This window comes from Eptesicus fuscus, chromosome 15 (genome assembly GCF_027574615.1).
Source record: "Eptesicus fuscus isolate TK198812 chromosome 15, DD_ASM_mEF_20220401, whole genome shotgun sequence".
In the NCBI taxonomy this organism is placed as follows: Eukaryota; Metazoa; Chordata; class Mammalia; order Chiroptera; family Vespertilionidae; genus Eptesicus; species Eptesicus fuscus.
The window spans coordinates 64823850-64850753 of record NC_072487.1 but is presented as its reverse complement, the minus strand read 5'-3'; the positions used below and the strand labels follow the sequence as shown (position 1 = coordinate 64850753).

The 26904-nt window shown below is 46.7% G+C and overlaps 1 protein-coding gene across 2 annotated transcripts in view; it reads right to left on the bottom strand.

Moving 5' to 3' along the window:
- CDK5RAP2 (CDK5 regulatory subunit associated protein 2) overlaps window positions 1-26904 on the bottom strand; it is a 147340-nt gene that overhangs the window by 11832 nt on the left and 108604 nt on the right. For both annotated transcript variants that reach the window (XM_028161427.2, XM_054727002.1), the window contains exons 25-33: window positions 17230-17278; window positions 14540-14712; window positions 10401-10520; window positions 8155-8271; window positions 6043-6232; window positions 4979-5100; window positions 3721-3945; window positions 2408-2485; window positions 1191-1456 (exon numbers count right to left, since the gene is read on the bottom strand). In XM_028161427.2, coding sequence (XP_028017228.2) covers window positions 1191-1456; window positions 2408-2485; window positions 3721-3945; window positions 4979-5100; window positions 6043-6232; window positions 8155-8271; window positions 10401-10520; window positions 14540-14712; window positions 17230-17278 — 1340 coding nt within the window. The remainder of the gene's footprint in view (window positions 1-1190; window positions 1457-2407; window positions 2486-3720; window positions 3946-4978; window positions 5101-6042; window positions 6233-8154; window positions 8272-10400; window positions 10521-14539; window positions 14713-17229; window positions 17279-26904) is intronic.

Genomic DNA, 26904 nt, shown 5'->3' with positions numbered 1-26904 from the left:
CCACGTTGGGAAGTTCGTCCCTAAGGAAGACATGACAGAGACCTATTTATAAGGACCATCACAGCTGAGATAGCCACCAGCCAGCTGCAAAGTAAATCAAGGGTGGTACACCCACAGGTTAGCTTATTTTTCAGCCATTAAAAGTCAAGTTCTAGAAATTATACTGACAGAGAGGAAAAATGTTAGTATAATGTGAACTGAAAGTCAAAATATAAAATTCCTATTTGCTGGAGTCAGTGTAATTAAGCTTCATGAAAAACTAAAAGTATATTTATCACAATTTTAAGTGTTAAGCACCATGTGGTATTTTTATGTTTTCCTTTTATGCATTTCTAGTTTCTAATTTTTTTTTTACAAAAATTATAATCAGAAAAGAATAACCTTATTAAGATTGATTAATTCATTCAACAAATATTTGCCATGCAGCTATGCCATGCCAGGCCCTGAGCTAGGGCGTGGATAACAGTGTTGGGCAAAGCAGACACTACCCTGCTCTCCTGGAGCTCATTACCTAGCTCAGTGGTCAGCAAACTCATTAGTCAACAGAGCCAAATATCAACAGCACAACGATTGAAATTTCTTTTGAGAGCCAAATTTTTTAAACTTAAACTTCTTCTAATGCCACTTCTTCAAAATAGACGCGCCCAGGCCATGGTATTTTGTGGAAGAGCCACACTCAAGAGACCAAAGAGCTGCATGTGGCTCTCGAGCCGCAGTTTGCCGACCACGGATCTAGTGAAACGTAAGATGTGAAGCTGACTTTTACAATATGGTAGTAAAACAAAAGGCAAAAAGGTATCAGGAAGCAAGGGGCTCCAATGTCCTCAGTAAGGACCTGAGATGAGGGACCGGGAAATGTGGCCCACGGAAGCTGGGTCCAGTCTGGAAGGACTGAAGGACGGAAGGATGGATGGAAGACTGGACAGACAGCAGTCCTAGGGCAGGTTCCAGTAAGCGATGGCAATAATGCAGGGCACCAGCCTCGACAAGTGTCCCTCCCACAGAAAACAAGAGAAGCCTCCAATGGGATCTGACCTCTCAGCTCTCGTGGCTACACTCCCAGGTTCCTCGTCCCAGGGCCTCAGTGAGGTCACCTGTGCCCCTTGCCTTCCAGCGCCTTCAGCCGGCACGTCCATGCCTGCCCCTACTGAGCATCGGTCTCCCTCCAGCTCTGTCACAGGCCAGGTTACCTTTGTTCCCAGCTCTCGACTTGAGGGGCTGGGCGTCTCCTGGATCTGAATGTCCATCTCAGCAAGGAGCTTCTGGCCCTGGCCAACCTGCATGCACAGGGCCTCGTAGTCCTCAATCAGGCCCAGGATGTGGCTGCCACTCTTGCTGGCCCACAAGTGGTGGCCCGGGACCAGGCGAGACATACTCGGGGCGCTGGTGGCCGAGCTGCCACTGTCGCAGGACAGGGAATCCATGTCATTTCTAGAGAGTGGAGGGCTCTCTGACGCTAGATAATGAGAGGGAAGATGTCAGATCTATTGGGGGCAGCACCCTGGGTTCCATGAGCTGCATTCAACCAGCTAGGGGGGCTAAGAGCGGCCCTCAGTCTGTACCTGACCCCACACTGGGCTTGTTCGTCTTGTGGGAGAAGCTCAATTCAATTCAACCAACACTTAGCAGGTCAGGCACCCACTCGCAGAAGACCCCGATTCACACAGATGAATCAAGCCAATGCCTGCACTCCCGGAACCCATGGTCCAATGAGAACACAGACACATGGGAGGTGGAACAGTACGACAAGAGCCAGGGCTCAGAGTTAAAAATTCTGGCTGGGACGCCAGTGAAGTTTGCATTCGTGATGAGTGGCAGAGAATGGGACAAGGGCGGTCTGGAAAAGGAGGAAAGTGGGAGCATGTCTGCAGGAATGTGACCCCTCTGTATGAGAGCATGAGGGCAGAGGGATAAGGCCGGACCGAGCCCACTGAGTCTGGCTGCTCCAGAACCTTGAAAGCCACTCGAGGTGTCACACTTTAATCAAGAGACTCAATGTCACTGAGGTTGGTGATATCTAGGGACCACTTAACTGGCTTAGAGAAGGAGATCACCAGCTAGAGATGCTGACAACATGAAAACCCAAATTCTGACAAACACCCTCTTAGATTAAGACCAGGGACATCCTTTTCTTCAATTTAAAAAGTCCTGCTCTTGCTGGTTTGGGTCCCAGGTTCGATTCCGGTCAAGAGCACATGCCGGGGTTGTGGGCTCGATCCCCAGTAGGGGGCGTGCAGAAGGCAGCCGATCAATGATTCCCTTTCATCATTGATGTTTCTTCTCTCTCTCTCCCTCTCCCTTCCTCTCTGAAATCAATAAAAATATTAAAAAATAAAATAAAACAAAATAAAAAGTCCTACTGACAAACCCGACCATGCTGTAGTCAACCCAGATGTCGGCTTTGTACCTGATCTCGGGGACACAGGTGGGGCGGAGTCACGCAGATCATAGGAATTATCAGTTGCCACAGGACATCTGTCACCATCTACAAAATGCAAAATAAGAGAAGGAAAATGAGCTGTGAAATGTTTTTGTTTCAGAGAAAACTGAAGGAGAATATGGTAAAGTATCCGACACACAAGCATTCCTTCATAAGCTCACTGGGATCTCTCCTGCCAAGCCCTGTGCAGGAGAGAGGGATAAGAGTGATCAGGCTCCCCTGGTTCAGTTGGTTGCAGCATCATCCTGTACACCAAAAGGTTGCAGGTTTGAGTCCCAGTCAGGGCACATTCAAGGGCAACGGATAGATGTCTCTCTGTCTCCCCCTCACCCTGGCCCTCATTCCCTTCCCTCCCTCTCTCCCATTCCTCTCTCTAAATCAATTAGAAAAACACATCCTCATGTAAGGATTAAATAATAAAAATAATAAATAAGTAAAAAGAATGAGTATACTCAGTCCCCGCCCTGGAAGGACCCTCTTGTCCAGACAAGTAAACAGGCCATTTCCCTTGGGGTGCTCAGGGCTAAGGGAGGGGCGCTAACCCCGAGGAGAAAAAGAAATGCATGCAGAGGAAGGAGCAGATGCAGAGGCACAAAGGAGTGAGCCATCTCTACACACCCAGGGAGACTGCTGCAGTTCAAATGGCTGAGCCCAGGGAGCCAGGCCAGAACTGTGAGGACGTGGGACCCACTCCAGGGAGTGAGGCAGGGCAGTGTGCAGCAAGATCTACGCTTCGGACTGGAGGGGTGAGCCTGGAGGCTGCCACAGTAACTCAAGCAAGAGAGAAGAGTGACCCGAAAAAGGATTTGGAAGGGGATGCAGTTCTGAAACAATGTAAGGAGGCACAATCAACCAGATGCTATAAAAAATGATCTGCAACACAAGCAAATGCAAAGCAGAACCAGTTTTCAAACCTACCAGGTCCTTTTGAAAAGCACTGTCATCAGGATAAGAGGCTTAAATTCTCTTTTAAAGGCAGTAAGAGGGACTAGAAGGGATGTTCAGCAGTGGAGGGATGTGGGCAGGACTGGATGGATGGGAGGGAGCAAGACCGGAGGCAATGAGGGTGGCTAGCAGCCCAAACCCCACTCCCTGAGAACCAGGAGGCTCCAGACAGAGCTTACACATTTTGCCAAAGGTGACAGCTAATTAGTGGTCAGGTCCCCTGGCTCCCAGGGTAGAGCATGTCTGCTGTCAAAGGAAAGACACCTCTGTGAGCAAGGGCAGCACAGACACACAGGGCTGCTTTCTCTAACAGGGAGCAGAGGCGGGAGCAGTACCGTGTTTGTCTGGTGGGAGGGGCCGCTCGGGCGTGGGCAGGGTTTGGGGCGCCTTCCTCCCGCCCTGCCCCAGCTGCTCCTCGAGCCTGCCCTGCAGTGTGCTGTTGGTATCGATGCTTCTTTCCAGTTGTGCCCGCAGAGCCTGGATCTCGGTCAGGAGGTCATGCAGGTCACCGAGCGGGTCCTGCCCCTTCCAGCCTTCTCCCGACATCTCTGCTCTGGACTCTGCAAACACGTGCAGGGGAAGCCTTGACACCTTCTTCCACCAAAGGGTCGGCCATCAAAAGCGCTCGAGTTTTAAACCCGCCACCATCACCCTCCCCTTCCTAAGAACTAGGTACAATTTAAAATAACAACTTGACTTTAAAAACAAAAATATTGGCAGGCCTAATTGCTGCTATTCCACAGGCTAAATAAGAGCTGGAAATTAATTTTCACTTCTGGCCATAAAAGCATAGCAAATTGCACACCAAACCCCGAAATTATGTCTAGTAGTAATAAAATCTATTTGGGTGGAATTATAGAATGAAAGGGGCTGATTTTAAGAGCCACAGTATATTTAAAAAGGCACAACAGCAAGAATAAGAAAAGCAACTTGAAGAGAAAATAAAAGCTGTGACCCTTTTCTAGATAAATTTTCAATAGGGAGAAACCATCTGGAAAATTAGTTTTAAAAAAAACCCCACCACACCTCAAAATTGAATCTAAAACATCTGAGTTTACAGTCGAGTCGCTCTGCTCTGGCGTCTCTCTCAGGATATAGAGAGGACCAGGGCCAACGACCACCTCCGGAGCAATGGCCACTGTGGAGTGGGTGCTCCATAAATACTCGCTGGATGAATGGGCAAAAAGGAAACACATAGTAGCAAGAAAACTGTCATAAAAACCGTATCTTGAGTGCCTACTATGTGCTAGGTACTGTGTTAGGGTGCATTTAATAAATGACCTCAGATAATTATCTCAGCAACTCTACAGAACAGGCATCAGTGAGCACCCTTTACAGAGGAAGACACAGGCCCCAAGGGGTGAGACGAACTGCCGAGGGCCACAGAGCTGGGAGCAAGGCGGTGAAAATCCACACGTCAGCTGGCCTGACTCCTGAGCCTCCGTCCTTCCGTGAGTCCTGCGGCTTCTTCAGAGGAAGAGCGGGCCAGAGAGCTTGCTTTGAAATACACCTCCCATCCAGGTGAGCTCGGGGTGGGATGACAGCCCAAGACACAGAGCCCAGGCCGAGAAAGGCCCGGACCAGCGCCCGTACCTCTGGGAATCCCGTGCTGCGCGTCCAGCTTCTCATACACCTTCAGCTCCACTCGCAGGGACTGCAGCAGCCTGTTGTTCTGTGAGAGCAGCTCCTGCCTCCATTTCAACCCCTCCTGCACCCTGCGAAGGCCCAGCACCGGGGAGGAGAGGTTATGCTAACTTAGAGTGACTCAGCTGGACCCCGCGGGCGGCCAAGTCCACCCTCAGCTGGGAGAGCGTGGACCAGAGTGACGAGCGTGGTTCAGAACTGCAGTCACAGCCCAGCCTTTTACATACATGATCTCATGTGATCTTCACAGACACAGAAAGGAACGTGCTAGCTAATCGTCCACTCAGACAGGAGGAAGGGAAGCCCAGGGAGCACAGCCGGAGAGGAGCCAGGGTGGAAAAGACCACGTGCCCCCGGGTGACCCAGGCTGAGGTCAGTCACTCTAAGAGAGCAAGGCACTCACGCTGCGACAGGAAAGGCTGGAAACATGGGGACAAGGCGGAGCCCAAGGGGAAACGGCAGAGCAGTTGGCACAATCCCTTTAAAATCTAAGTCAGGCTCATGCGGCCCCTCTACTCAGAATCTCCCCAGCCTTCCTGTCACTCAGAGTAAAAACCAGTCTTGACCACGTGACGAGGTCCTATGTGATCCAGCCTCTAGCCACCTCTCTGCCCTCACCCATCCCGCAGCCTCTCCTCCAGCGGCACTGGCCTCCCTGCGCTGCCCAGCAGAGGCCAAGGAGGCCCTGCCTCCGGCCCGTACCCTTCCCTCCGACAATGCTCTTCCACCAGATACCCGCAGAGCTCACACCTCACTGCCCCAACGGCATCTCCGCAAGCCTTCCCTACCCGCCCTGCATGAAAACCCACAATCAGCCCAGAGCCTATCCTGCTGACTGCGAAGACCTCCCTCCGTATGTTGTATTCCCACGTGACGTATTCCGTGTTTGGGTGTTTACTGTCACACTCTCTGCGGTCCCTGCGCACTAGGGCAGGGGCTGGCATGCCCTGTCCCGTGGCCACAGCCCAGGGCCGGACGCCCGCACAGCCGCCAGGCCAGGGGTGCCTGACTACCTGCTGAGCTCGCTGCGGCTGGCACAGAGCTCCTGGTGCAGCTGCTGGTTGTGCCGCTCCCTCTGGCCCGCCTCCTGCTGCAGCCTTTCCTTCTCCCCCTTCACACAGGCGAGCTCTCGCTGGAGCCGCTCAAGGTTCGCAGTCTTCCTGGAGAGGGACTCTCGTAATTTTTCATTCTCCTTCTGTTTATCTGCAAACAAAATGCGCCACTGAGAAGCATCCCCATTTGTTTTTCCCAACCTTATTACGCAAATACGGCACTTCAGTTCGAGCACTCCAAGAATACAAAAGAGAATGAGATTTAATCTGGCATTTATGATTCTGGCACTCCAATTATCTTATGCATTGTGGGCAGATAAATCTGTCAACACCACGGCTGCAGATTAAACGTCACTGGGATGAAATGGGCCTGTTTAATTTTCTATTAAATAATGGGCTGTGCAAACCTAGTGACTTTGCCTTCACAGAGCAAACAGTGGGTAGAAATTAAAGACAGAGGCAAGAAACAGGCCCCAAATCCTGGCCCTGGGTGTTGGAAAAGTCCACAAGCCTCTCACCAGGCCAGCAGGGATATACAGATGGCGGCCTGGGACCCATCCACGCCTCAGCCCTGAGGACAGCCCTGTCCTGAGGAGGAAGACACACCTCGGGCCCAGAGGCAGTGCTCTTCTGCTCACTGGCTCCACGGCCTGGAGTGAGCTTCTTCCCTTCTCTGTGCCTCGGTTTCCTCCATGTGCCAGTATGAGGGTTACCCGGGGACTGCATGCACAGGGCTTCCCCAGCACGCTGGAGGCTGTAAGCACTCCACAGTGCAGGCTGCTGGCAGTGCTGTACCAGCCATCTGCAGGCATCACGTTAAGATCTCCACATGTATCATGTTATGTACTCGTCACAGCAAACCTCCAAGGAAGGTACTAGCATTCTCCCGTTCCCCAGACAGGAAAATAAGGAGCAAAGAGGTTAAGACTTTCCCAAGACCACACAGTCAGTAAGTGGCAGAGCCAAGACTCAGACCCGGGTTTTCTGATTCCACTCTTAACCATGACATGTTAATTCTCCAGCAATGTTCTCCTGCCCCCGACCCCAGCCACACTCGGCCTCATGTAATTCCCGAGTGGTCTGTACTCGGCCATCTCTAACCCTAGGCCTGTGTCCGCTCTCCTTCTTCTATTGAAAAGGCCCTGCTCCTCTACACCGGAGGCACCTTGGTTAATCCCTACTTAACATCTAGACTCTGCTTCTGGAGACCAGCTTTCCCCGGCCAGGGTGCTGTCTCCAGGATCCTGTAGCTCCGAGCCTGCCTGCATCGTGGCTAGTCCACAGACTGGCCTGCTGTGTCTCCCATCAGACCACGAGGGAAAGGACCAGTTCTCAATTCATTTCTGTAACAGCACGCACACAGGCCCTGACATAGAACTGGAGCCAGGAATGTTTGCTGAGTGAATGAATGATCTGCAGAAGCCCGAATTTCATCTCTTACACAAAATCAGCATGAATAACCTCTAGGGAAAGTGAAATAAACTGGCCCAAGTTTCAGCTCTGGCCCACCTTCTAGCTCTGTGACCACAGTTCAGTCAATTCCTTAGGCCTGGCTCTTACCTGTGAAACAGGACTAATAACATATCACTCCAGAAACATTTTAAGTATTGAGAGGTAATGTAAGTGAAAGCTCGTGGGGGACTAAGCTCCAAACAGAAAGAATTAAGAGAAGGGATCTTTATAAGAAATACTGGAGAAATACTGTAGGCGTGTATTTCTGACGGTAGGAAACCTCTGATTGAGAGGTGGCAGTAATGTACTTCCAGGCCTTCTCTCTCCCCCTGGGAACTAAGACAGATGAGAGGGGGCTGGATAGAGGGGATGTGTAACAAGGGCAAAAAGCAACATTTACTGAGCTGAGGGCTTTACAGTGTTTAACTGTCACTACAGCCCTATGAGGTATTCCTGTTTTACAGCGAAGAATACGGAGATTCAGAGAGGTCAAGTGACCCGCCCAAGGCCACAGAGCCGCGGGAGGTGAGCCTAGGTTACTCAGAGTGCAGCGCCTGCACTCTTCCCAAGCCACAGAAGGCGGTGGGGCTCCAGGCTGCAGGAGACCCCTTTAAGTCTTACCTCTGGATCCTCTAGCAAGCATTGTATTGAGGGCCTGGTTCTGCTTCCTCAGGAAACGAATTTCTGATGTCAGAGAATTATGCAGCTCTGAACCACAAGAAAAACTGTTTAAAGAACCTATAAAAACACAAAAACAGTGATTTATGCAGTCTCAAGGTCAGTATAGAAGTTTCTGGAAAACAGCTTTAAATAATGAGGAAACATAAGAAAATCACTCCTGTGAACTATATATGGTGCTACCAGAGCCCAAAGGGAGACAAGAGTGAGCTTGAAAGAGGAGACAAGAGGGGGCTCCCCACATCCTCAGCTTTACAAGGAGCCATGCCTTTCTCAAACCTGCTCCCAAGGTGAACACTGGGCAGCGGGGGAGGCGCAGCCACGTGTATTTCTGTCTCTCGGAGACTGTGACGACATGGTGAGAACAGCATGTCTTTCCACCAGCATGAATACGTTATGAACGCCTTTTTGTAAACCTCCTGTCAAAGTGAATTACTCTCCAGAGCAATTGCCTGCTCCATTATAGCTGGTGGCCATTTGAGCCCCCAAATAATTCTATAATTGAATTTGCTAGGGAAAATGTAAAACAGAATGAATCTAATTCGGGCATTACCAAGAGCGAACGTGACGGGCCCAGGCGTGTATTTCTTTCCTGTGTTTGATGTGACTAATAACTCAGATTAATAAATTTCCCTGGGGCTGACAGGGGGGAGGATGCTGGATGCAGGCGGGAAGGAAGAGGAGAGAGAGAGAGAGAGAGAGAGAGAGAGAGAGAGAGAGAGAGAGAGGAGAGAAAGAGAGAGAGAGAGAGAGAGAGAGAGAGAGAGAGAGAGAGAGAGAGAGAGAGAGAGAGAGGGAGAGAGAAAGAGAGAGAGAGAGAGAGGGAGAGGGAGAGAGAGAGAGAGAACACCATTTGGAACCAAATGGCATCATGCGCAGTACTCTGGAAAGATGTCCTTCTAGGCTGATGGCTGCGACAGGCTGGAGAGCAATGAGACCTGGACTAGGGTACAAAGATTCAAGTCAAGGAGCTCTGTGCCAGCCGCGGCGAGCTACCACTGAGTACATCTTTGATAAAGATGCAGAACTTCGTCATCTCATCTCCAAAAATGGAATGACATCAGCATCCCCACTCTTTGCAGAGCGCTGCAAAGTTAAACTGGTAAAGTTACACAATAAATAAAATAAAACTGGTAATGATGAAGAAAACCACCATTTATTGAGAGGAGCTTAAGCAAGGCCCCATTCATAACACTGCCTCATTTAATCTCAGTGTCTCTTATAAGATAATTAAGATGGGGAGAGCTGAGGAGATTTGCCCAAAGCCACAAACTAATCAACAGAAGCTCTGGGATCCACACCAGGTAGTCCAACCCCAAACAATCTCCCACTTTCCTGAGGCACAAAGCTGCTCTCAGATACATTCTTCACGAAATGAGGACACAGTCCTCGGAGCAAGAAGGAAAGATGTCCAAAAATGTACTGTTTGAAGAAAAAGAGGGGACAGAATAGTGATATAAAGTATTCTACACCTTCAGGGTAAGTAAGAAAGGGAATGAAAATATATATTTGTATTTATATTTTAAAAAACACTGTTTAAGAATATAGAAGAAAACTAGCAGAAGTGGGAGAAGGGATAATAGGACATATCAATTTTTGAATCATAAGAATATCTTACCTATGGAAAAAATACACATTTAAAAATTCTTCATGGAAGAATATCCCATTCAGAGCTAAGTGTGGCTATGCAGCATTATTGGTGACTTTTTGATTGGCATGTGAGATTTACTAGACTGCTAAAATGCTAATATTTTCATACTCCATTATTAAAAAGACAAAATACCGCTTTGTTTTGTTTTAAAATACCTATCTATTTCTGTACAGCTTACAAAGGCAAATGCGGAGCCAACCACAATCCAAGACGTCTAGGGGCTGGCAGACTTCTCCAGCGGCTGGGAAATTAACATTTGTCAAGTGACTACTATGTAAGGGGCTGTGGGGCTCTCTCCTTAAGTTAGCTCACGTAATTCTCATCACAACAGGATAAAATGGAAAATATTATCTCCATTTTATAGAAAAGTTACTAAAACTGAAAGCCAGCAAGGTTAAGTGAGGGCACCCTGGAGGTAAGCAGCAGAGTCAGGGTTTGAACTGAAACCTCTCTGGCCACGAGTCCGATGCTCTTCCCAGTACACAGAATGCTGATCCAGGCAAGTGAACTGCACCGGCTTTGGGAAGGTCCTTCTTACCTTGATCAAATTCAAGCCCTTGCCGTTCCAACTGTCTCCGTAGCTTCTCATTTGTCTTAATAGATTCTTCTAAACGTTGTCTCAAACTTCGAATTTCCTGTATATGTTCCATTAGTAGGTCTACGGGAAGGACAGTTTTTATTTATGGACTGAAGCCCCCAGCAAAGTGAGTAATTTCTAGATTTTGCAGTGATCTTGAAATTCCAATTCACTGGCTGTGCTAAGATAGTCAGCAACTGGCAATTCCTTCCTAGCAGGGGGAGGCTGAGCTGCTGCCCCCAGCCCACAGACACAGTGCTGTAACGATTCTCTGCAGCCTTCCACGAGGGAGATATTGTACATCACATGGAAAAATTCTATTCCATACAATTTTAATGCTAACTCTCATGCAGCCCTTTATTCTTCTAAATATCAAATATTCATTTAAAATCTTCTTTATGGTGAAACTAACAGATCGCTCTGAAGTCTGCCTGAATTGCCTAAGAGTTGATTAAACTTCCTCCATTATGAATCCAGATATTTTCAGGACTAATTCTTTGAAAGGCATATGTTATCCATTTATCACTTACTAATTTCAGTCTTAAAAACAAAATAAACAATAATCTTGTGAGAATGGTACACTCAAGTATACATCCTGTTAGCATGAGTATAAATGTATATGACTTTTTGGGACTGTTTTTATCATTAACCTTAGAAAGAAAGGTTCTTTCCAATGTCTTTTACCAAATAATTCTAATTCTAGGAACTTATTTAAGAGGTCACCAGAGCTGCTGACGACCATTTGCCAGATGCAAGAAAACGTTCTTTTTGACACTGTATGTAATAGCAAGAACTGAAAATAACTCAAATTATTAAATAAATTGTATTACATGCATTATGATGTAGTATTACACAGCTATTAAAAGTATATTATGATGACCTTATAGTACCATAGAAAAATATAGATACAAAATGGCTTATCAGTGCAAAGCTCTATTTAAAAATGTGCAGACAGGAAAGACACATACACAAAAGAAGGAAATACACCGATATATTCACAGAGATTGCCTTTGGGTATAGGTTTTTGGTTTCTCAAAACTTCTATATTACATCTTAATATTATATTTAATAATATATGAAAATTAAATTTCCCACATTTTCTAAAATGAGCATGTCATTTTTTTAGCCTCTGCCACATCTCACTTTCACAAAGAAGGAAGCACAGCTCCAACCTAGAGGTAGGTTTCCAGAATCAGTGTTAAAAGCACAATCACATTAAGTATCAAAAGGCAAAACTGAAGTTTTTAATCCATCAATTAGGGTACACTCAGTATGTCTTAGTAAGTTTACTTTAAAACATTATACTAATGTTATGACCCAGTTTTAATTCCTCCAAAACGACTTTCATTTTAAAGTAGTACAATGTTACAGATCTTTTCCTAATTAAATATCAATTTCGCCATGAATCTGAAAGGTTATGAGATGACTTAATTCCCAAACCCTCAGCTATCTCCTACTAATGCCACACGTGTGGCAAGCCATTTGCTGGACTGTCTGAGGCCCTCGCTGCAGCCCAGGCTGAAGAACGGCCTGTCACAGACTCCCAGCGCATCGCGTCATGTCATGTCACCACACCTGCTGTGCCTGCCTCGCTCCCTGCACACCTTCCAGCGGCTAGGCAGGTCGGAGGGAGCCGGGAGCTTATCTGCTCTGACTGCGGCCATCCTTGCCAGTTTCTCCCCGTCGCATGCTGCTGGCTTCTGCGGTAATAATCTCAGCAGCCATCAGCACAAGTCATCTTCTACTGAGTCTGGCCGGGAGCTGGAATCATCACTTGGGCTTAAGGACACATTCCCAGTGGAACTGGACACCACGTGTTAATTATGCAGCCCTCACCAAGGAGAAGGAAACAGTATACTCGCCTTTACAGGTGGGAGAAAAATATCCGTCCCTCTCACAGTAACACCCTTCTGACAAATGCTAACTCTTTAAAACCATAAATCCCGTTTAAAAGCAACCACCAAAAACACTGTGTACATCTTCTGACTAGAAATTTCAATTTACAGAACCTAGGTTAAGAAATACCCTTCAATAAGGTGAAAGCTCATATTCAAAGATATTCCCTACAGCAGTGATCAAAACTGTGAGATATTTGAAATGATTTAAATGTTCTGCAACAGGGAACATAAGAAAACCTGCAGTTCGGCCTTTCAGAGGACTACGCTAAAGCCACTAAAAATGATGTTCTGTAACATGTTAGAAAGCTTATGATATAATGCTAAGTGAAAAAAAGGAAAAACACAAAATTCTCTCTCCATTCAGATTATGAATATGACAAAAGGAAAAGACAGATGCAAAGACTAAAATTCTGAAGACAAACCAAGAAAGTGAACAGTGTGTTTGTCAGGGGACCAGTGAGCACCATCCCCATGAGGGGAGTGCCTGGGAACCCAGGAGGAGGGCGTAAGCCAAGGTCATGGGTCCTCAGAGGAATCAAAATTAAAGACTACTGAATGGTTCTATACTGGAAAAAAAAAAAGAGAGAGAGACTAAAAAAAAAGAGGGACAGGCAAGAGGAAAAGTGGGAAGTGCCCAGCACCATAGCAGGAGGGCTCTGAAGAACAGAGATCTTAAGCATTCTGATGTTACTGAGCTGGCTTGCTGCATTGGGACCCGGCCCCTCCTGGTCCTCCCACCCTCAGTCAAGTCGGCTCTTCCCACAAAGGCCTGGGGTTTCTGGGAAAGGGACTGAGTTCCATGCCAACTGACAGTGCAGGAGGTGGTACCGGGGACCAAAAATTCAGGGTCTGACTAAATTAGAAGAAGGTAGATCATACACAGAAATCGTAGAGGGGTACAGCCAGAAACCCAAAGAAAGCAAATCTAGGGGGGTAGCTACTGGAGGCCCCAGCTGAGACCCGAGTTACATCACGCATGTGTACTTCATGCTCTAGGTATGTTTTCAAACTCTGCTCCTCAGGACCCTGAGTGTCCTAGGGGAGCCTGGGAGGCCACATGGGGACAAAGCCTCCACTCGGATCTTTTTACATACTGGACCCACATGTAGTTTCATCTGGAAAAAAAAAAAAAAAGTGGGGAGGGGTGAGTGGAGGTCCTGTTGCTAAAAAAAAAAAAAAAAAAAAAGGATTTAAAGTTTCTGAAAACCATTTTGCTGTGTAATCAGGTGTCAACAAAGGACCTCTGGGTCCACTCTGGGCTCCTTGCAAAGAACCCGCTAGAAGAGAGACCAGAAGAAGTCAGCGGAGGTCCAGAGTCTATACCAGGGGTCAGAAAACAGCCCTGGGTCAAATACACCCTACACCCACACCTGTCTTGGTGAATAAAGTTTTATTGGAACCCAACCACATCATTTGTTTACATATTATCTATGGCTGCTTTTTACTGCAACAACAGGATTTAGTAATTGAAACAAAAAGCAAATGCCCACAAAACTTAAATATATACTCTCTGGCCTTTTATAGGAAAATAGGTCCAGTTCCTGGTCTATCTGTTCTGGTCTATACTGTTCCTTGAACTTCTGAAATACACTGAATTATAAACACTAAGCCCTACCTAATACCCCAACAGGATGTAACGAACTGCAAATACAGAAGAGGTAAAGGGGGCTTAGAGGCAGGTGGGGCCTCGGGAGGCTGGTTCTGCCACCAGAGCCCATGGCTCCATGATCAGAGGCAGGGCAAGGGACCGACCCATGGGCCAGGAGTTCCACGAAAGAGAAACACAACAGATTTACAGAATTATAAAATATTTAACGGGTTAGGTGATCTCTGGCATCTGTACCATTCAAAGCAGAAGAGTCTTCCTAGTGCCCCCGCCTTAGGAAGAGTGTGAAAGAAACAAAGGAAATTAACCCAAGTTTCCAGCCTGCCTACTTAGAAAAGAAGGAAATGGCAAGTCATATAAGAAGTCATCATTTAAAAACAAAAATGGCTTTTCCCCAGTCACCAACACTTTCAACCCTTAGCTTTCCCCAGTGATAAATGACACTCTGAGTGACCAGCTCTGGCCCACCCAGAATCTCCTTCTCAAAGAAATATTCAAATGTCACCACACTCCGCTTACCACGGCAAGATGACAAACTGTTGCTTAAACCAGGAAACCTTGGCTATGTTTAAAATGCTGCGTAAAGCTTAGCTTACCTTGAGCAAAATTGTTCACGGAAACTGAAGTCCTCTCAGACTCGCTGTCTTGCTTCTGGTCTTGTGAGGAGGAGGACTTTTCGGACATTTCACAATCAGACAACGCGTGCGAGGCCGCAGGCTCAGGAGATTCAGGTAGAATATGTTGGTAGGGTAAGCTGTCTTCCTCAAGCCTTGACCATGGGAGTGAGAAAGAAATCTAAGATCCCAAGGACCATGCCTTCAGAACACTGAAGATTCCTGGGCCCTTTGCTGTGCTGGAGCCCCTTTGTTTCCTTGGAGCATTTTCAGAAGGACACTCAGAAGACAAAAAGGGCTCAGGGGCTTGAGTTTGGAGCAGGGGGGCCACCACCACCTGGCTCTTGGGGAGAGACCTGAGAGAGGGCATCGGTCCATGGCACACCAGGCAGATGAGTGAACTATATTACTTGGTCCTCGCAGAAACCCTGTGAAGCAGGGAGTAGGATTCTCACCTAGAGTTGGGGAGACGGAGTCCCAAATAAACTTGCCTGCTGTCTCACAGCTCCCAGGTGATGGGGCTCACATTTGAACCCAGGTCTGCCTGCCTTTGAGGCCCCAGGAGAATGAGGGAGACCAACTCAAACTCATGAAGTGGCCTTAGGGGTTTAAAAACCTCAAAACCCTTGTGGCCCAATATCTCCATTCTGGCAATCATCTGGTTATTAACCTGTATTTCCCAAGGGCAACCTAGGCCATGAGGAAAAACATCCTGAACTCCGTAAAAAGCCCATGGGAATCTCCATTATAGATAAGCTCCTTCATTTAAGCTTTTTTTCTCCCACTTTTTCCTATTACTTCTTGTCTCATTATTCATAAACTCAGACAAGAGCAAAGGACTCCAAGATGCAATGCATTCATTAACAGGTAAACACCAGATGCAACTTTGCTCAGACAGCGTGATGGATGCGTGGGCTTACCGCTGCCTGGCAAAGTGCGGAATGGGCCAAGAGCCCCGTTTAATTAGCTTAGGAGTGGCCCATGTGAGTGCTAAGCCTACAGCTGAAACAGGTAGAACAGAAGGAAAGAAACAAGCCTGTCAGAAACGGAAGGGTGACACATGGCTGAGGAGGCTCCCTGCCTCCCTCCGCCCATTCTCCAAGAACCACCGTTGCCTTTCAGATGGCAAATCTGATCATGTGTAGTGCCAGCTCACCCTCCTTCAAAGACTCCCCTCTTCCTACAGAACAAATTTTGGACTCTTAACACAGTATTTGTGGATAAGCCCAACAAGGCCCTGCCTGCCTCTCTAACCTCAACCCTCACACTTCATGCAGCAGCCACACTGCTTAAAGGGGCCACATCTCCCGTGCATCAAGAATGGACACTCGCCTAGCCCTCAATGCTCATTCTTTAGATCTCAGCAAAGACTGTCTCCAGTCTGGGAGGCCTTCCCTGCCCTCCCCACAGCCTGCCAATGGGATGTGATCTGTTATTTTAAGGGTGGAAGTGGAGGGTTGAACTGGGAATACTGCAGGGGGAGAGGAGTATTTCTTCTAAAGTTACAGCACTGATAGAAATGTCCCCCAGTGAGCTGTGATCACCTCCCTGCCTGCTTGCTGGTGGCCTTCATGATGCCAAATAAATTCCGCACCCCAGACTGGTCTCTATTCTTCATTTCACCCCCAGGAGCCCAGAGGGCTGCAGTTCCAAAGAGGAGAGAAGTGCCCATAGCCCTGCAGCATTCAGAACCTTTAACAAGAAAACAGAGGAGGGCAAGACCTTGACACTTCCAGTTGCCCAGAGGCAAGCTCCGAGAGTATGCAATCCATTTAGTCTGGGAACATTTTCTGAATCCCAACTACATGCCAGATACCTGAGGTTGGAGCAGGTATAAAGGTATTAAAAACACAGTCTTTGACTTTCAAAGGCAATGTGGAATAATAATAACAGCCCAGGTGTTGGAGTACAACAGGTTCAAGTTCAAATCTCAGCTCTGCTCAACTCTGACCCTCAGGCTCCTCATTCAAAAATGAGAAGAATAATGCTCACCTTGTAAGGCCAGAACTATTGAAAGTGAATGCTTAGGCTGGGACTGACACATACCAAAACCCAGTTAATGCTAGATCCTTTCCTCTTTTGAGGAATTTGGGAGTAAAAGATTAATACAGAAAGTATTACAATACCGTGTGCTAAGTTCTGTAATGTAATTATGTGTCAAGTGCTACAGGAAGAACAACTGATCCTGAATACAGTGGAGAGATGGGGGTGTCAGGAGGAGCCAGTTCATTTCCATGTGAACTGACTACCATCACAGTCTAGAGCAGCGGTCACCAACCAGTGGTCCATGAGGTCCGAAAGGTTGGCAACCTCTGGTCTAGAGAACAACAGTCAGAGAAGCATGGGATACATGATGGAAAGGAAAGATGGGTTAGACCAAGAAGGGCCTCAAATGGATTGATTCTGCAGGTACCCAGGTGCCAACAGGAGGAATGTGTCCTCTGGGTCACAGCACCTGGCAGAGAAATGCCACGAGTAAACCTAATCAGCTGAATGAAGGCTGCAGGACACACCGCATGACCCCTTGGTTTAGTGTGGCCATTCTCAGTTTCACGGGTGTTTATGCTTTATTTATAAGAAGCAGGAAACTACCAGGGGGAGGGAGCGGGAATACTAAAAACACCCGCAGACAAACCACACCTGCAGCCCTCTTACTAACACCACACACTCACCTCTCTATCAGTTCACTCTGGGTACTCATGTCCACTCCTACTGATTTTCCTAGAAGCAGAAATAACATTAAGAAAAACATTTTTAAAAGGTGTTCCCTGATGATTTCTTGTTCAGACATTTGCAGAGACACTATTCCATCTGTTGAATCACTCTTTGTAGCAACCCCGGGTATTTAAAGTAGGATTACCGAGAACATGATTAGGACTAAGACTCCTCATACTGTTCGGGCTCCAGTTCTAGCAGGACAGTGACAGCACTGAAGCTAAAAGCAATGGCACAGGTGCAAGTTCTCAGTCCATCTCTAAAACTCTGATACTAGCAGAACACATGCTCTTTATAGGAAACTAGAGGCCCAGTGCACGAGATTCATGCACTTGGGGTGGGGGTTAGGGGGTGGGGGTCCTCAGCCTGGCCTGTGCCCTCTCACAATCCAGGAGCCCTCGGGGGATGTCTGACTGATGGCTTAGGCCCGCTCCACTCCCCGCAGACATCCTCAGCGCTGCCATGGAGGCAGGTGAGGCTCCCACCACTGCCACTACACTCGCCAGCCTTGAGCCCAGCTTCTGGCTAAGCAGACTCTGTCACTTCCTGTGTTACCCTGCACTGGGGTAGCTCCTGCACTGAGTGTCTGCCTCCTAGTGGTCAGTGAGCATCATAGCAACTGGTCATTCCACCATTCGGTCGATTTCCATATTAGCCTTTTATTATATAGGTTAGGATGATAACAGAAGCAAGAAAAAGATCACTGTCCTTTGGGTACCCACTACACACGTGTCAACTGAATCCAGTCTCTTCCATTCTTTGTCCATGCATTTTGGCATGGGTGACAGGATACTGTGACTGAATTTTTCACTTCGTACTTCTAAGCATTTCTCTTACTAAATGTGCTTTAGAAACATCCTTTTTAATGACCACATTAATATTCCAGTATAGACATGCACATACCACAATTTTGCCTGTCCTATTTTGACATTTAGGTCATCTGTAATTTTTCACTTTTATTAAAAAAAAATGAAATAAACATCTTTGCGCATGCAGCTTTATCTGCATTTAAATCGTTTCCTTGGGAAAGACTCTCAGAAGAGGGATTACTAGGCAAAGGAGTATATGATTACCATTGAAAAAGCCAGTGTCTACAACAGGGGGATGACAAAGAAAACCAAGTGAAACAAAGCACAGCTGGGCAAAAGATCCTCCTCCCTCTCCTGCAGGTCCTCGCTTGCTGTTTGAAAGGAGGCACGTGAGCCCAGATTTCAAAGAGACTAACAACTTTATTTGAAAAATACTTCAGAACTCTGGAAACTGCCGACTGAGGTGAGCTCTTTGAAGAAACTAACGTGTGGCTAAAGAACAAAACAAACCCTTCCATAGCCATACTTGAAAAATGAGCCTACAATTAAGCTACACCACGCACACCATTTTCCAAACAACTCCTAAAGGAGAGTTCACAACGCCACAGCCCCAGGAAAAGATCACTGGAGATCTGCACATTTGCTTTCTGTCTGTGGTTCCCACGGATGAACTCGCAGGCTGGCTGTCAGGGCTGTCAGGGCTCCCTCTCCACCCGCCATGCCAGCCACTGGGCTGCAGGTCACAGCCATATACCCTGTGTGTATGTCACCTCCCACTGCAGGGCTCTGTGGGCACCAGTCAGGCCTGAGCGACCAGGAGCCGGGCCCTGAGGATGGTTCTTTAACAGCCACTGATATTAAAGAACAGGCCTCACAACCATCCCACAGGCCCAGTGTCAGTACCTCCATTTTACAAGAAGTGAAAATCAGGAGGTCTACTGCTTCCACTCGCCCGCTCTGCCCAATGCACACTCACCTCCTTTCCTGTAGGTTCCTGTTTAGCAAGGGACACGGAGACATTCCCACAGTTAGCTCCACCACACATCTACGTCTCCATCCTCTCGCTTACATCCTGCAATGACGTAGGGGTTGACTGGCCTCTACCATGGTGGGTGCTCCCAAGGGCTCCACCTCTCTGTTCTCCACCTTCCTCCTCAAGGGGGGAATCTCTATCTGATTGGGTCAGGTTCCAAGACCAAGTTCCGACTGCAAGACCCCCACGAACGGGCAGGGACAACTGCATATCCAAACAACTCAGCGTCCTTCATCTCACACCTGCACTGGGGCTGCTCACCAACATTCAGCGGATGATGAGATTTGGGCCCTACAGACCCCGAGGGGCCATCTGCTGCAGCCCAGCCTCCAAAGGGCTGGGTGTTCTACACACACCGGCCAGGCCAGCAGTACCTCCCGCTTCACACTCACCATCGTTCTCTACGGGCATCCATACACTCCTCGGGAAGTTCTCGGGACAGGGGGCCCTTGGTCTGGGACAGATTTTAAGCATTCACAAACTGATCTTAAAACTATCAAAAACCTCTCCTCAATTCCTAACAAAACTTATGACCAAAGAAGGAAGTGGCCTGATGCCACCAGCAGCATGGGTTCCTCTTCTTCAAATAAGAGATCCTTTGAGGGGCTTGTGATGACTCCACAATTGCATTCCACCCGTTCCCTATCACAACAGTGTTCTTTAAAACCAAACGACAAATTGTTATAGTGGGATTCACATGGAGATCATTACAGCTGATGCCGCGTATTAGTTGGTGGAAACTGGCTGCATGCAGAGCACAGGGTACCATCTGTCCGGCTACTCCAAAAGCGGAAGAGGGATGTCATGACAGGACTGCTCCCATCTCTCAGGTAAGCCTTATTGCTACCCCCAAAAGCTGGGTGCCAGCAAGGGGACTTCATCTTTCCAAATTAAAGGACATGTAGTTATCAAATCCATAGTTGAATAAGCAAGAGAATTATTATGCAGGACAGACGTGTAATTGGTTGACCCATCTCCAGTTTCCTCTCTGCACTGATCCATCCTTGTACACTGCCACCATTTAAAAAGCTTCTTTTCAAACAGTACTCCCTAGCTCAAAAGCTACCAATTACGCAGAATTAGGATCAAATATCACAACCTGGCAACTCCTACCTGACCCAAATGGGATGTGAACTCAAGTCGGTTTGGGTCCAAAGGTTTGGTTCTTTCCATCCCAGCACATGGCCTCCATCATAAGCCCAGATGTGACTGTCAGCTGGGTGCTGCAAACAGCCCAGAAGTAAAGAGAAGGAACAAATTGGCTCTACTCAGGGGTGAACAAGGAAAGCTTCCTAGAAGGTAGACAGAATCTCTAGAATTAGAGGTAGTAAAAGCCTCTAGAAAAGGAACCGGTTTGAATAGAGTCACAGAAGTGGGGAAATGCAAGGCCTGACCCACAGAAACATTTGACCAAGACACCTAACGTGATAGGAGTGTGAGACTCACGACACCATGGTGGTCAGGAGGTTAGGGTGTGGAAGCAAATGTCTGAGCTCAAATCCAGACTCTGTCACTTCCTGTGTTACCCTGAGCAAGTAAATCAACCTTTCTGTTCCCCATTCATTAAATGAAGATAAAAAGTACCTCATAGGCTGAGCACAATGCCCAGAATATAGAAGCACTCCATAATGACCAGCCTTCCTCATTGTTTCGCCTTTATCATCATTATCATCATTTACATTAGTGGGCTGAAAATGGTAGACTGTGTAAGGCCTTAAAAGAAATGTATTCATCCCTGCAGGCAAAGGAGAGCCAAGGGGAAGGATCCAGCAGCTGTCTATTCATGTGGCTAACCCTGGCGCACCTGGCAAGCACACTCAGGAAAGGAACTATTTCATCTTCTTTGTACCTTCCCCAGGGCTTACTCAAACATACCTGAGGACAAACACTGCCAAACCGATTTAAGCTACTGGTCTGGGAGGTACCATGCACAAGGAAATGGTGGGAAACCGGGGACTGCAACACCACCTCCTGATCTATATTGGGGTCTCAGCCCTTGTGTGTGTGTGCGGGGGGGGGGGGGGGGGGGGGGGAGGTTGTCTTTTTTTTTAATTGATTTCAGAGAGAGGAAGGGAAAGGGAGAGAGAGACAGAAACATCAATGATGAGAATCATTGATCAAACTGGGAGAGTGAGATCGCCCTGGGCTTGTCAAGGTAAATAACAGAAAAATAAATCAAGGAGGTGGCTGAACGAGCAAGGGACTGCAGCAGGAGCACACCCCGTACTGGAGATCGAGCCCACAACCCAGGCATGTGCCCTGACCTGGAATCGAACAGTGACCTCCTGGTTCATAGGTCAACACTCAGCCACTGGGCCACACCAGCCTATTTTGAAAATCTAAGTTTTAGACCCTCACCCCAGAAAAGTGCACATACTCACAAAATCTGCAAGGCTCCAGACCTACTCTTGTCAGCTCTCATGACAAGCATTAGGAAACCACACTATCACCCTGCTTCTTGGGTTCTACCAGTCAAATAGTAACAAAAAAGTATCAAGAATGTGCACAAAGACTCCAACACAGTGTTCATTACAATAGCCCCAAACTGAGAGCAACCTGAATGTCCATCTAATGGGGATGATTAAATAAATGATGGTACACTCATACAAAAGAATGCTCGGGAGCAACCAGAACTTACAATGTAGAGTAATGCTTATCATCTATTATTGAACAAAGGGAGAGATTACAAACAGTCCTACTTCCACAAAAAATACAAATATGTATAAAAAAGATCTGAAAATATAAACGCAGGGTGTTCATGTTTTGCGGTATAAATGGTGCAATTACAGGAGTATTTGCTTATCTATTATTCTACAATAAACGTACTGCTTTGTATTAATAAAAAAAAGACCATATTTAAATTTTTTAAGAACTCATGCTATGCCACTGCCTCAAATATAAAACTAGTCTGTGGTAAGCTCATTTCATAATTCAGGAGCCAGACCTTCGATAGCATCTAAGAAGGACCCACCTCTGTTCTATTTTATTCTCCAAGGAAAAGAGGTGCCATGAGGTTCCCGAGACCTCTGCGCCTTCTGGAGAAGAAAATGCAGTTCTGTGTTTGTGTTGTCTGCCAAGACTGAAATACTCCTGCTTTGCAGGAAACAGAGAGTGAGATCTCCCCGGGCTTGTCAAGGTAAATAACTAGAAAATAAATCAAGGGGGTGGCTGAACGAGCGAGGAAGGGCAGCTGGTGCCGGGCACTCTCTCAGCCCCACCTCCGGGGCCCAGGTGGAGAGCTTGCAGGGGCAGATGGGAAGCACCGGGGGCCTGGAAGGTGCAGCTCCATCTTGAGGACCCGTTATCCTCCAATAATAAAATGAAAACTCGCTTCTTTGGAAACCCTTCACCAGAAGAAGGCCGATTCCATAAAGCTGGGAAGCCAAGTGCCCCTACGCCCTGGCGGCCCTCACAGGCCCCGCAGACCTGGTCCTAGAGAATCAGTCTGCAACCAGCCTTGCTGTTGGGCTCTTCAAAAAATCAAGGAAAAACATTCCCGGGCTCATAGGGCAAGCTACCCATGTTCTATCTTGGAATTAAACTGAACATATGTAGACCTCATGAACCATCTGTACCATAGGTATGAAGAGAGAAGAACTGGGGTCAAATCCCAGTTCTGTGACTTTGAGCAACTGACTTTCCTCTGTGAGGGCCAAGCTCCTCTGCCCACCAGGCTGTTCTGGGGACTCAGCCCCCAACTCACAAGCGCAGATCCTCGTGAGCACATAGGACCTACAAGCCTCGCACTGTTTAACTTAACCCACACAGCTTACACAGGAAAGCCTCTGACGTGAGCAGAGAATGGACTGCCCTGACTTACATTTTGAAAAGATCACTGACTACTGGGTGGAAATGGACAGTAGTGGGACCAGGGTGGGAGTGCGGACCCAGGGAGGACAGGACTGCGATGACCCACGGGAGGTGGCAACGGCGATCTGGAGCTGTGGCAGCAGCAAGGCAGTGACCATTGGCCCGCCTCTGAATCCAGGCTGAAGGGAGAGCTTCCGAGGGGCAGCCCGGTGCTGGGTACAGACTGATTCACTGATGTCATCGCAGAAACCAAAACTTCTGTGGGTTTGACTGAAATGCAGTCTGAAAATGGATCACTGGGTTCAGCAAGTGGAAGTTGTTAGTGACTCTGGCAAATGCCATCTGGACGGAAAGCTTGGGACATCTGAGAGCCCCGAACCAGAGGGTTTAAGAGAGGAAGGGAGACTGCGGAGTAATACTAATGGACATAAAGAAGAGGGACAAAAATAATGACTTCATAGAAGAAATTTAAAAGAATGAAAGTTTTAACTTTGGAACTATCTTAATGTTTTTCATATTCAAAAAATAAAACAAAGTTAAATCAATAAGGACAGAGGAACCCTAAAATTGAATACAAACAGAAAGGAAACAAAATCTGACTGTATTTCAAATGAATAACATAACAAGACTGTATGAAAGCAAATAACTAAATTTAATACCTGACTAAATACCCTTAGCCTGAAAACAAAAATAACTATAAACAAATCCTGAACTCTTTTAGGTTTGTATTTCACCAGGGTATGGGCAAAGCGATTCTGGAACTCTGTGTGTATTATAGAATTAAGCAAATGAGCAGATATGTTGATATTGTGAGAGCCAGGAGAAGGGAAACACAAATATAGAAGCAAGAAAGCAAGAAATAACACAGTGGATCTGAATAGAAATTGCAAGTACCACTGTGATTTTTTTAATATATTATAGCAGAGGGCCAGTACATGAATTCGTGCACAAGTGGGGTCTGGCCCACCAGCCCTGATCCAGGCTGATTGGGTCAGACCAGCAGGGGGGAGGGGACGCGGGAGGTAGGCCACCCAGCCCCACCCCCATCAGGGTAGAGGGGCTGATTGGGGGCGGGGCCAGCCAGGGGGAGGGCTATGCCCCCTGCCCCCTGGTCGAACTCCCGGTTGAACTCCTGGTCAAGGGGACAATTTGCATATTAAGCTTTTATTATGTAGGACAGGATACTTTTAAACATACATACTTTTTATACAGACATATATAGCTGTATTGTGTGTATCAGTGTATGTATATGTATGTGAACATATATCTTTGTTCTGTTGCTAAAGGACCTAGAAACAATTACACACCAGTAGCAATAAACACAGCCAGCACCAATCTTGGTTTGTAAATGGCATTGCCTTTTACAATGAACCAGGGCTACTTAGAGAAATGGCTGATTCAGGGGAAAAGACAGAATAAAATGAGCTTAGAGCCCTGGCCAGTGTGGTCCAATTTCCAGGCAGGGTACATTACCTAGATTGCAGGTTCAGTCCCCAGTGAGGCTGGGTATGGGAGGCCACTGATCCATGTTTCTCTTCTACATCGATGTTTCTCTTTCTCTCTCTTTCTCTAAAATCAGTAAAAACATATCCTCCAGTGAGTGAGAGAGAGAGAGAGAGAAAGAAAAAAAGAAAGAAAGAAAGAAAGAAAGAAAGAAAGAAAGAAAGAAAGAAAGAAAGAAAGAAAGAAAAAGAAAGAAAGAAAGGCCTGGAACATCTTTTGGGCTAGGAAGTGCCCCCCAAAAAGATGGAGACATGTCAAAAGGAACTGCCACCTGCCAATTCTGGAACAATTTGAGTATTAATATGAATGATACAATGGATAACACATAGTCCACTGAATAAAAGAAGAATCTACAAATCAACACTGATAATAAACAAACAACAACTATATAACTAAAAGGAGTTAAAGAAAGAATTCATCCTTACAACAGATGCCACCTAATAATAAGTGAAGGAATGATGGCATTAGAAAAAATGACCATGATAGCATCATCACAGTGATAAATGACTAAGGCAAGAATCCTCAATGGATGGTAAATCCCAAGGATAAAAGTCTGAAGAGGAATGAAATACTTCAGAGTTGCAAAGTAGCCCTCAATAGTTACTTTTACATTACATAGGGAAATACTGTAAACTACAGTGAAGAAATCTGACAGCCATTACCTTCCATGAAAGGCTCAGAAAATTGTCCAGAGTGACTAGGAATTAAAATTACCACTACCAAAAATGGGACAAGCTGATATCATGGACCTCCTTAACATGATACCATGAGAACACCTGCCAAAGTCACCTAATGCATCTAATCTAATCAAGAGGAAACAACCGATAATCCCAAATTGAGAGAGCGGCCCGAACTCCTGAAATATATCATGAAAGACGAAACGTGAACTACTCCAGACTAAAGGACACCAACGAGTTGGGACACCTAAATGTAGTGTGGGGGCTGGATCCTGGATCAGGATTGGGAATAAAACGCTCATAAAAGACATATTTTTACTATGGTATGATTCCATTTACATGAAGTTCAAGAATAGACAAGACTAATCTAAGGAAAGTCCAGAACAGTGGTTGCCTGTGGGATCATAAAAGACATTACTGAATCAATTACTGAAATTTGTCTATAGACTATATATTAGAAAATACTTTTCCTGATTTTGATAATTGTGGTTAAGAGAATGGTCTTGGTCTGAAGTATCTAGGGAGACTGACGATACATGATATCATCAATCCACTCTCAAAGGGTTAGGAAAAAAATAAGGTGTGTGTGTGTGTGTGTCTGTATATATCCTATCCTATATAATAAAATGCTAATATGCAAATCGACCAAACAGCAGAACAACTAGTCGCTATGACATGCACTGATCCCTAGGGGGCAGACGCTCAATGTAGGAGTTGCCCCCTGGTGGTCAGTGCACTCCCAAAAGGGAGAGCACCACTCAACCAGAAGCCTCATGGCTGAGCCTCTCCCACCTCTGCTGCAAGCGGGCAGTAAGGAGCAAGGGGTCCTGGACTGCAAGAGCCCCAGATTGCGAGAGGGATATGTGACTGCCCCCTGAGGAATCGGGCCTAAGCCAGCAGGTGGACATCCCCTGAGGGGTCCCGGACTGGGAGAGGGCACAGGCCAGGATGAGAGACGTCCCCCTCCCCCCAGGGCACGAATGTCGTGCACCGGGCCTCTAGTATAGGTGAGTGAGAGAGAGAGATAGACAGAATGATAAAGCAATGTGGCAAAATACCAACCACTGACAAGGCTGCATGAAGGGTATACGTAAGTTCTTTGTTGTAGTCTCAGAAAATTGCAAATTATTTTTTAAAAACATTTTAATAGAGTAATATTTATTAAACTAGTAATATTTATTGAAGTACCTAGCATATAACAAATGGTTAGCAAAGGTTTTCTTTCATCCCTCTTCTGACTACCTCTGGCCTTTGAATATATATAAATATATAATCTTTATTGTTGAAAATATTACATATGTCCCCTTTTTCCCCTCCATTGACCGCTTCTAGCCCCCTCCCGCCTCCTCCCCTCCCCGCTCCCAGGCCTTCACGGCCCTATTGTCTATGTCCATGGATTATGCATATATGCATACAAATTCTTTGGTTGACCTCTTCCCACCCATCCAATTGAATATAGTTTTAACCAATAAAAGTTCAGCCCTAGCCGGTTTGGATCAGTGGATAGAGCATCGGCCTGTGGACTGAAAGGTCCAGGTCCGATTCCGGTCAAGGACACGTGCCCGGGTTGCGGGCTCGATCCCCAGTAGGAGGTGTGCAGGAGGCAGCTGATCAATGATTCTCTCTCATCACTGATGTTTCTATCTCCCTCTCCCTTCCTCTCTGAAATCAGTAAAAATACATTTAAAAAAAAACAGTTTGGATTTTTTTTTCGTTTATTTGTTGTTGCCAATATTTAAAACTCATGCGTTTTTTACCAAAACAACAAAACACCAATCTCCGTCTTCTCTTATGGATGAA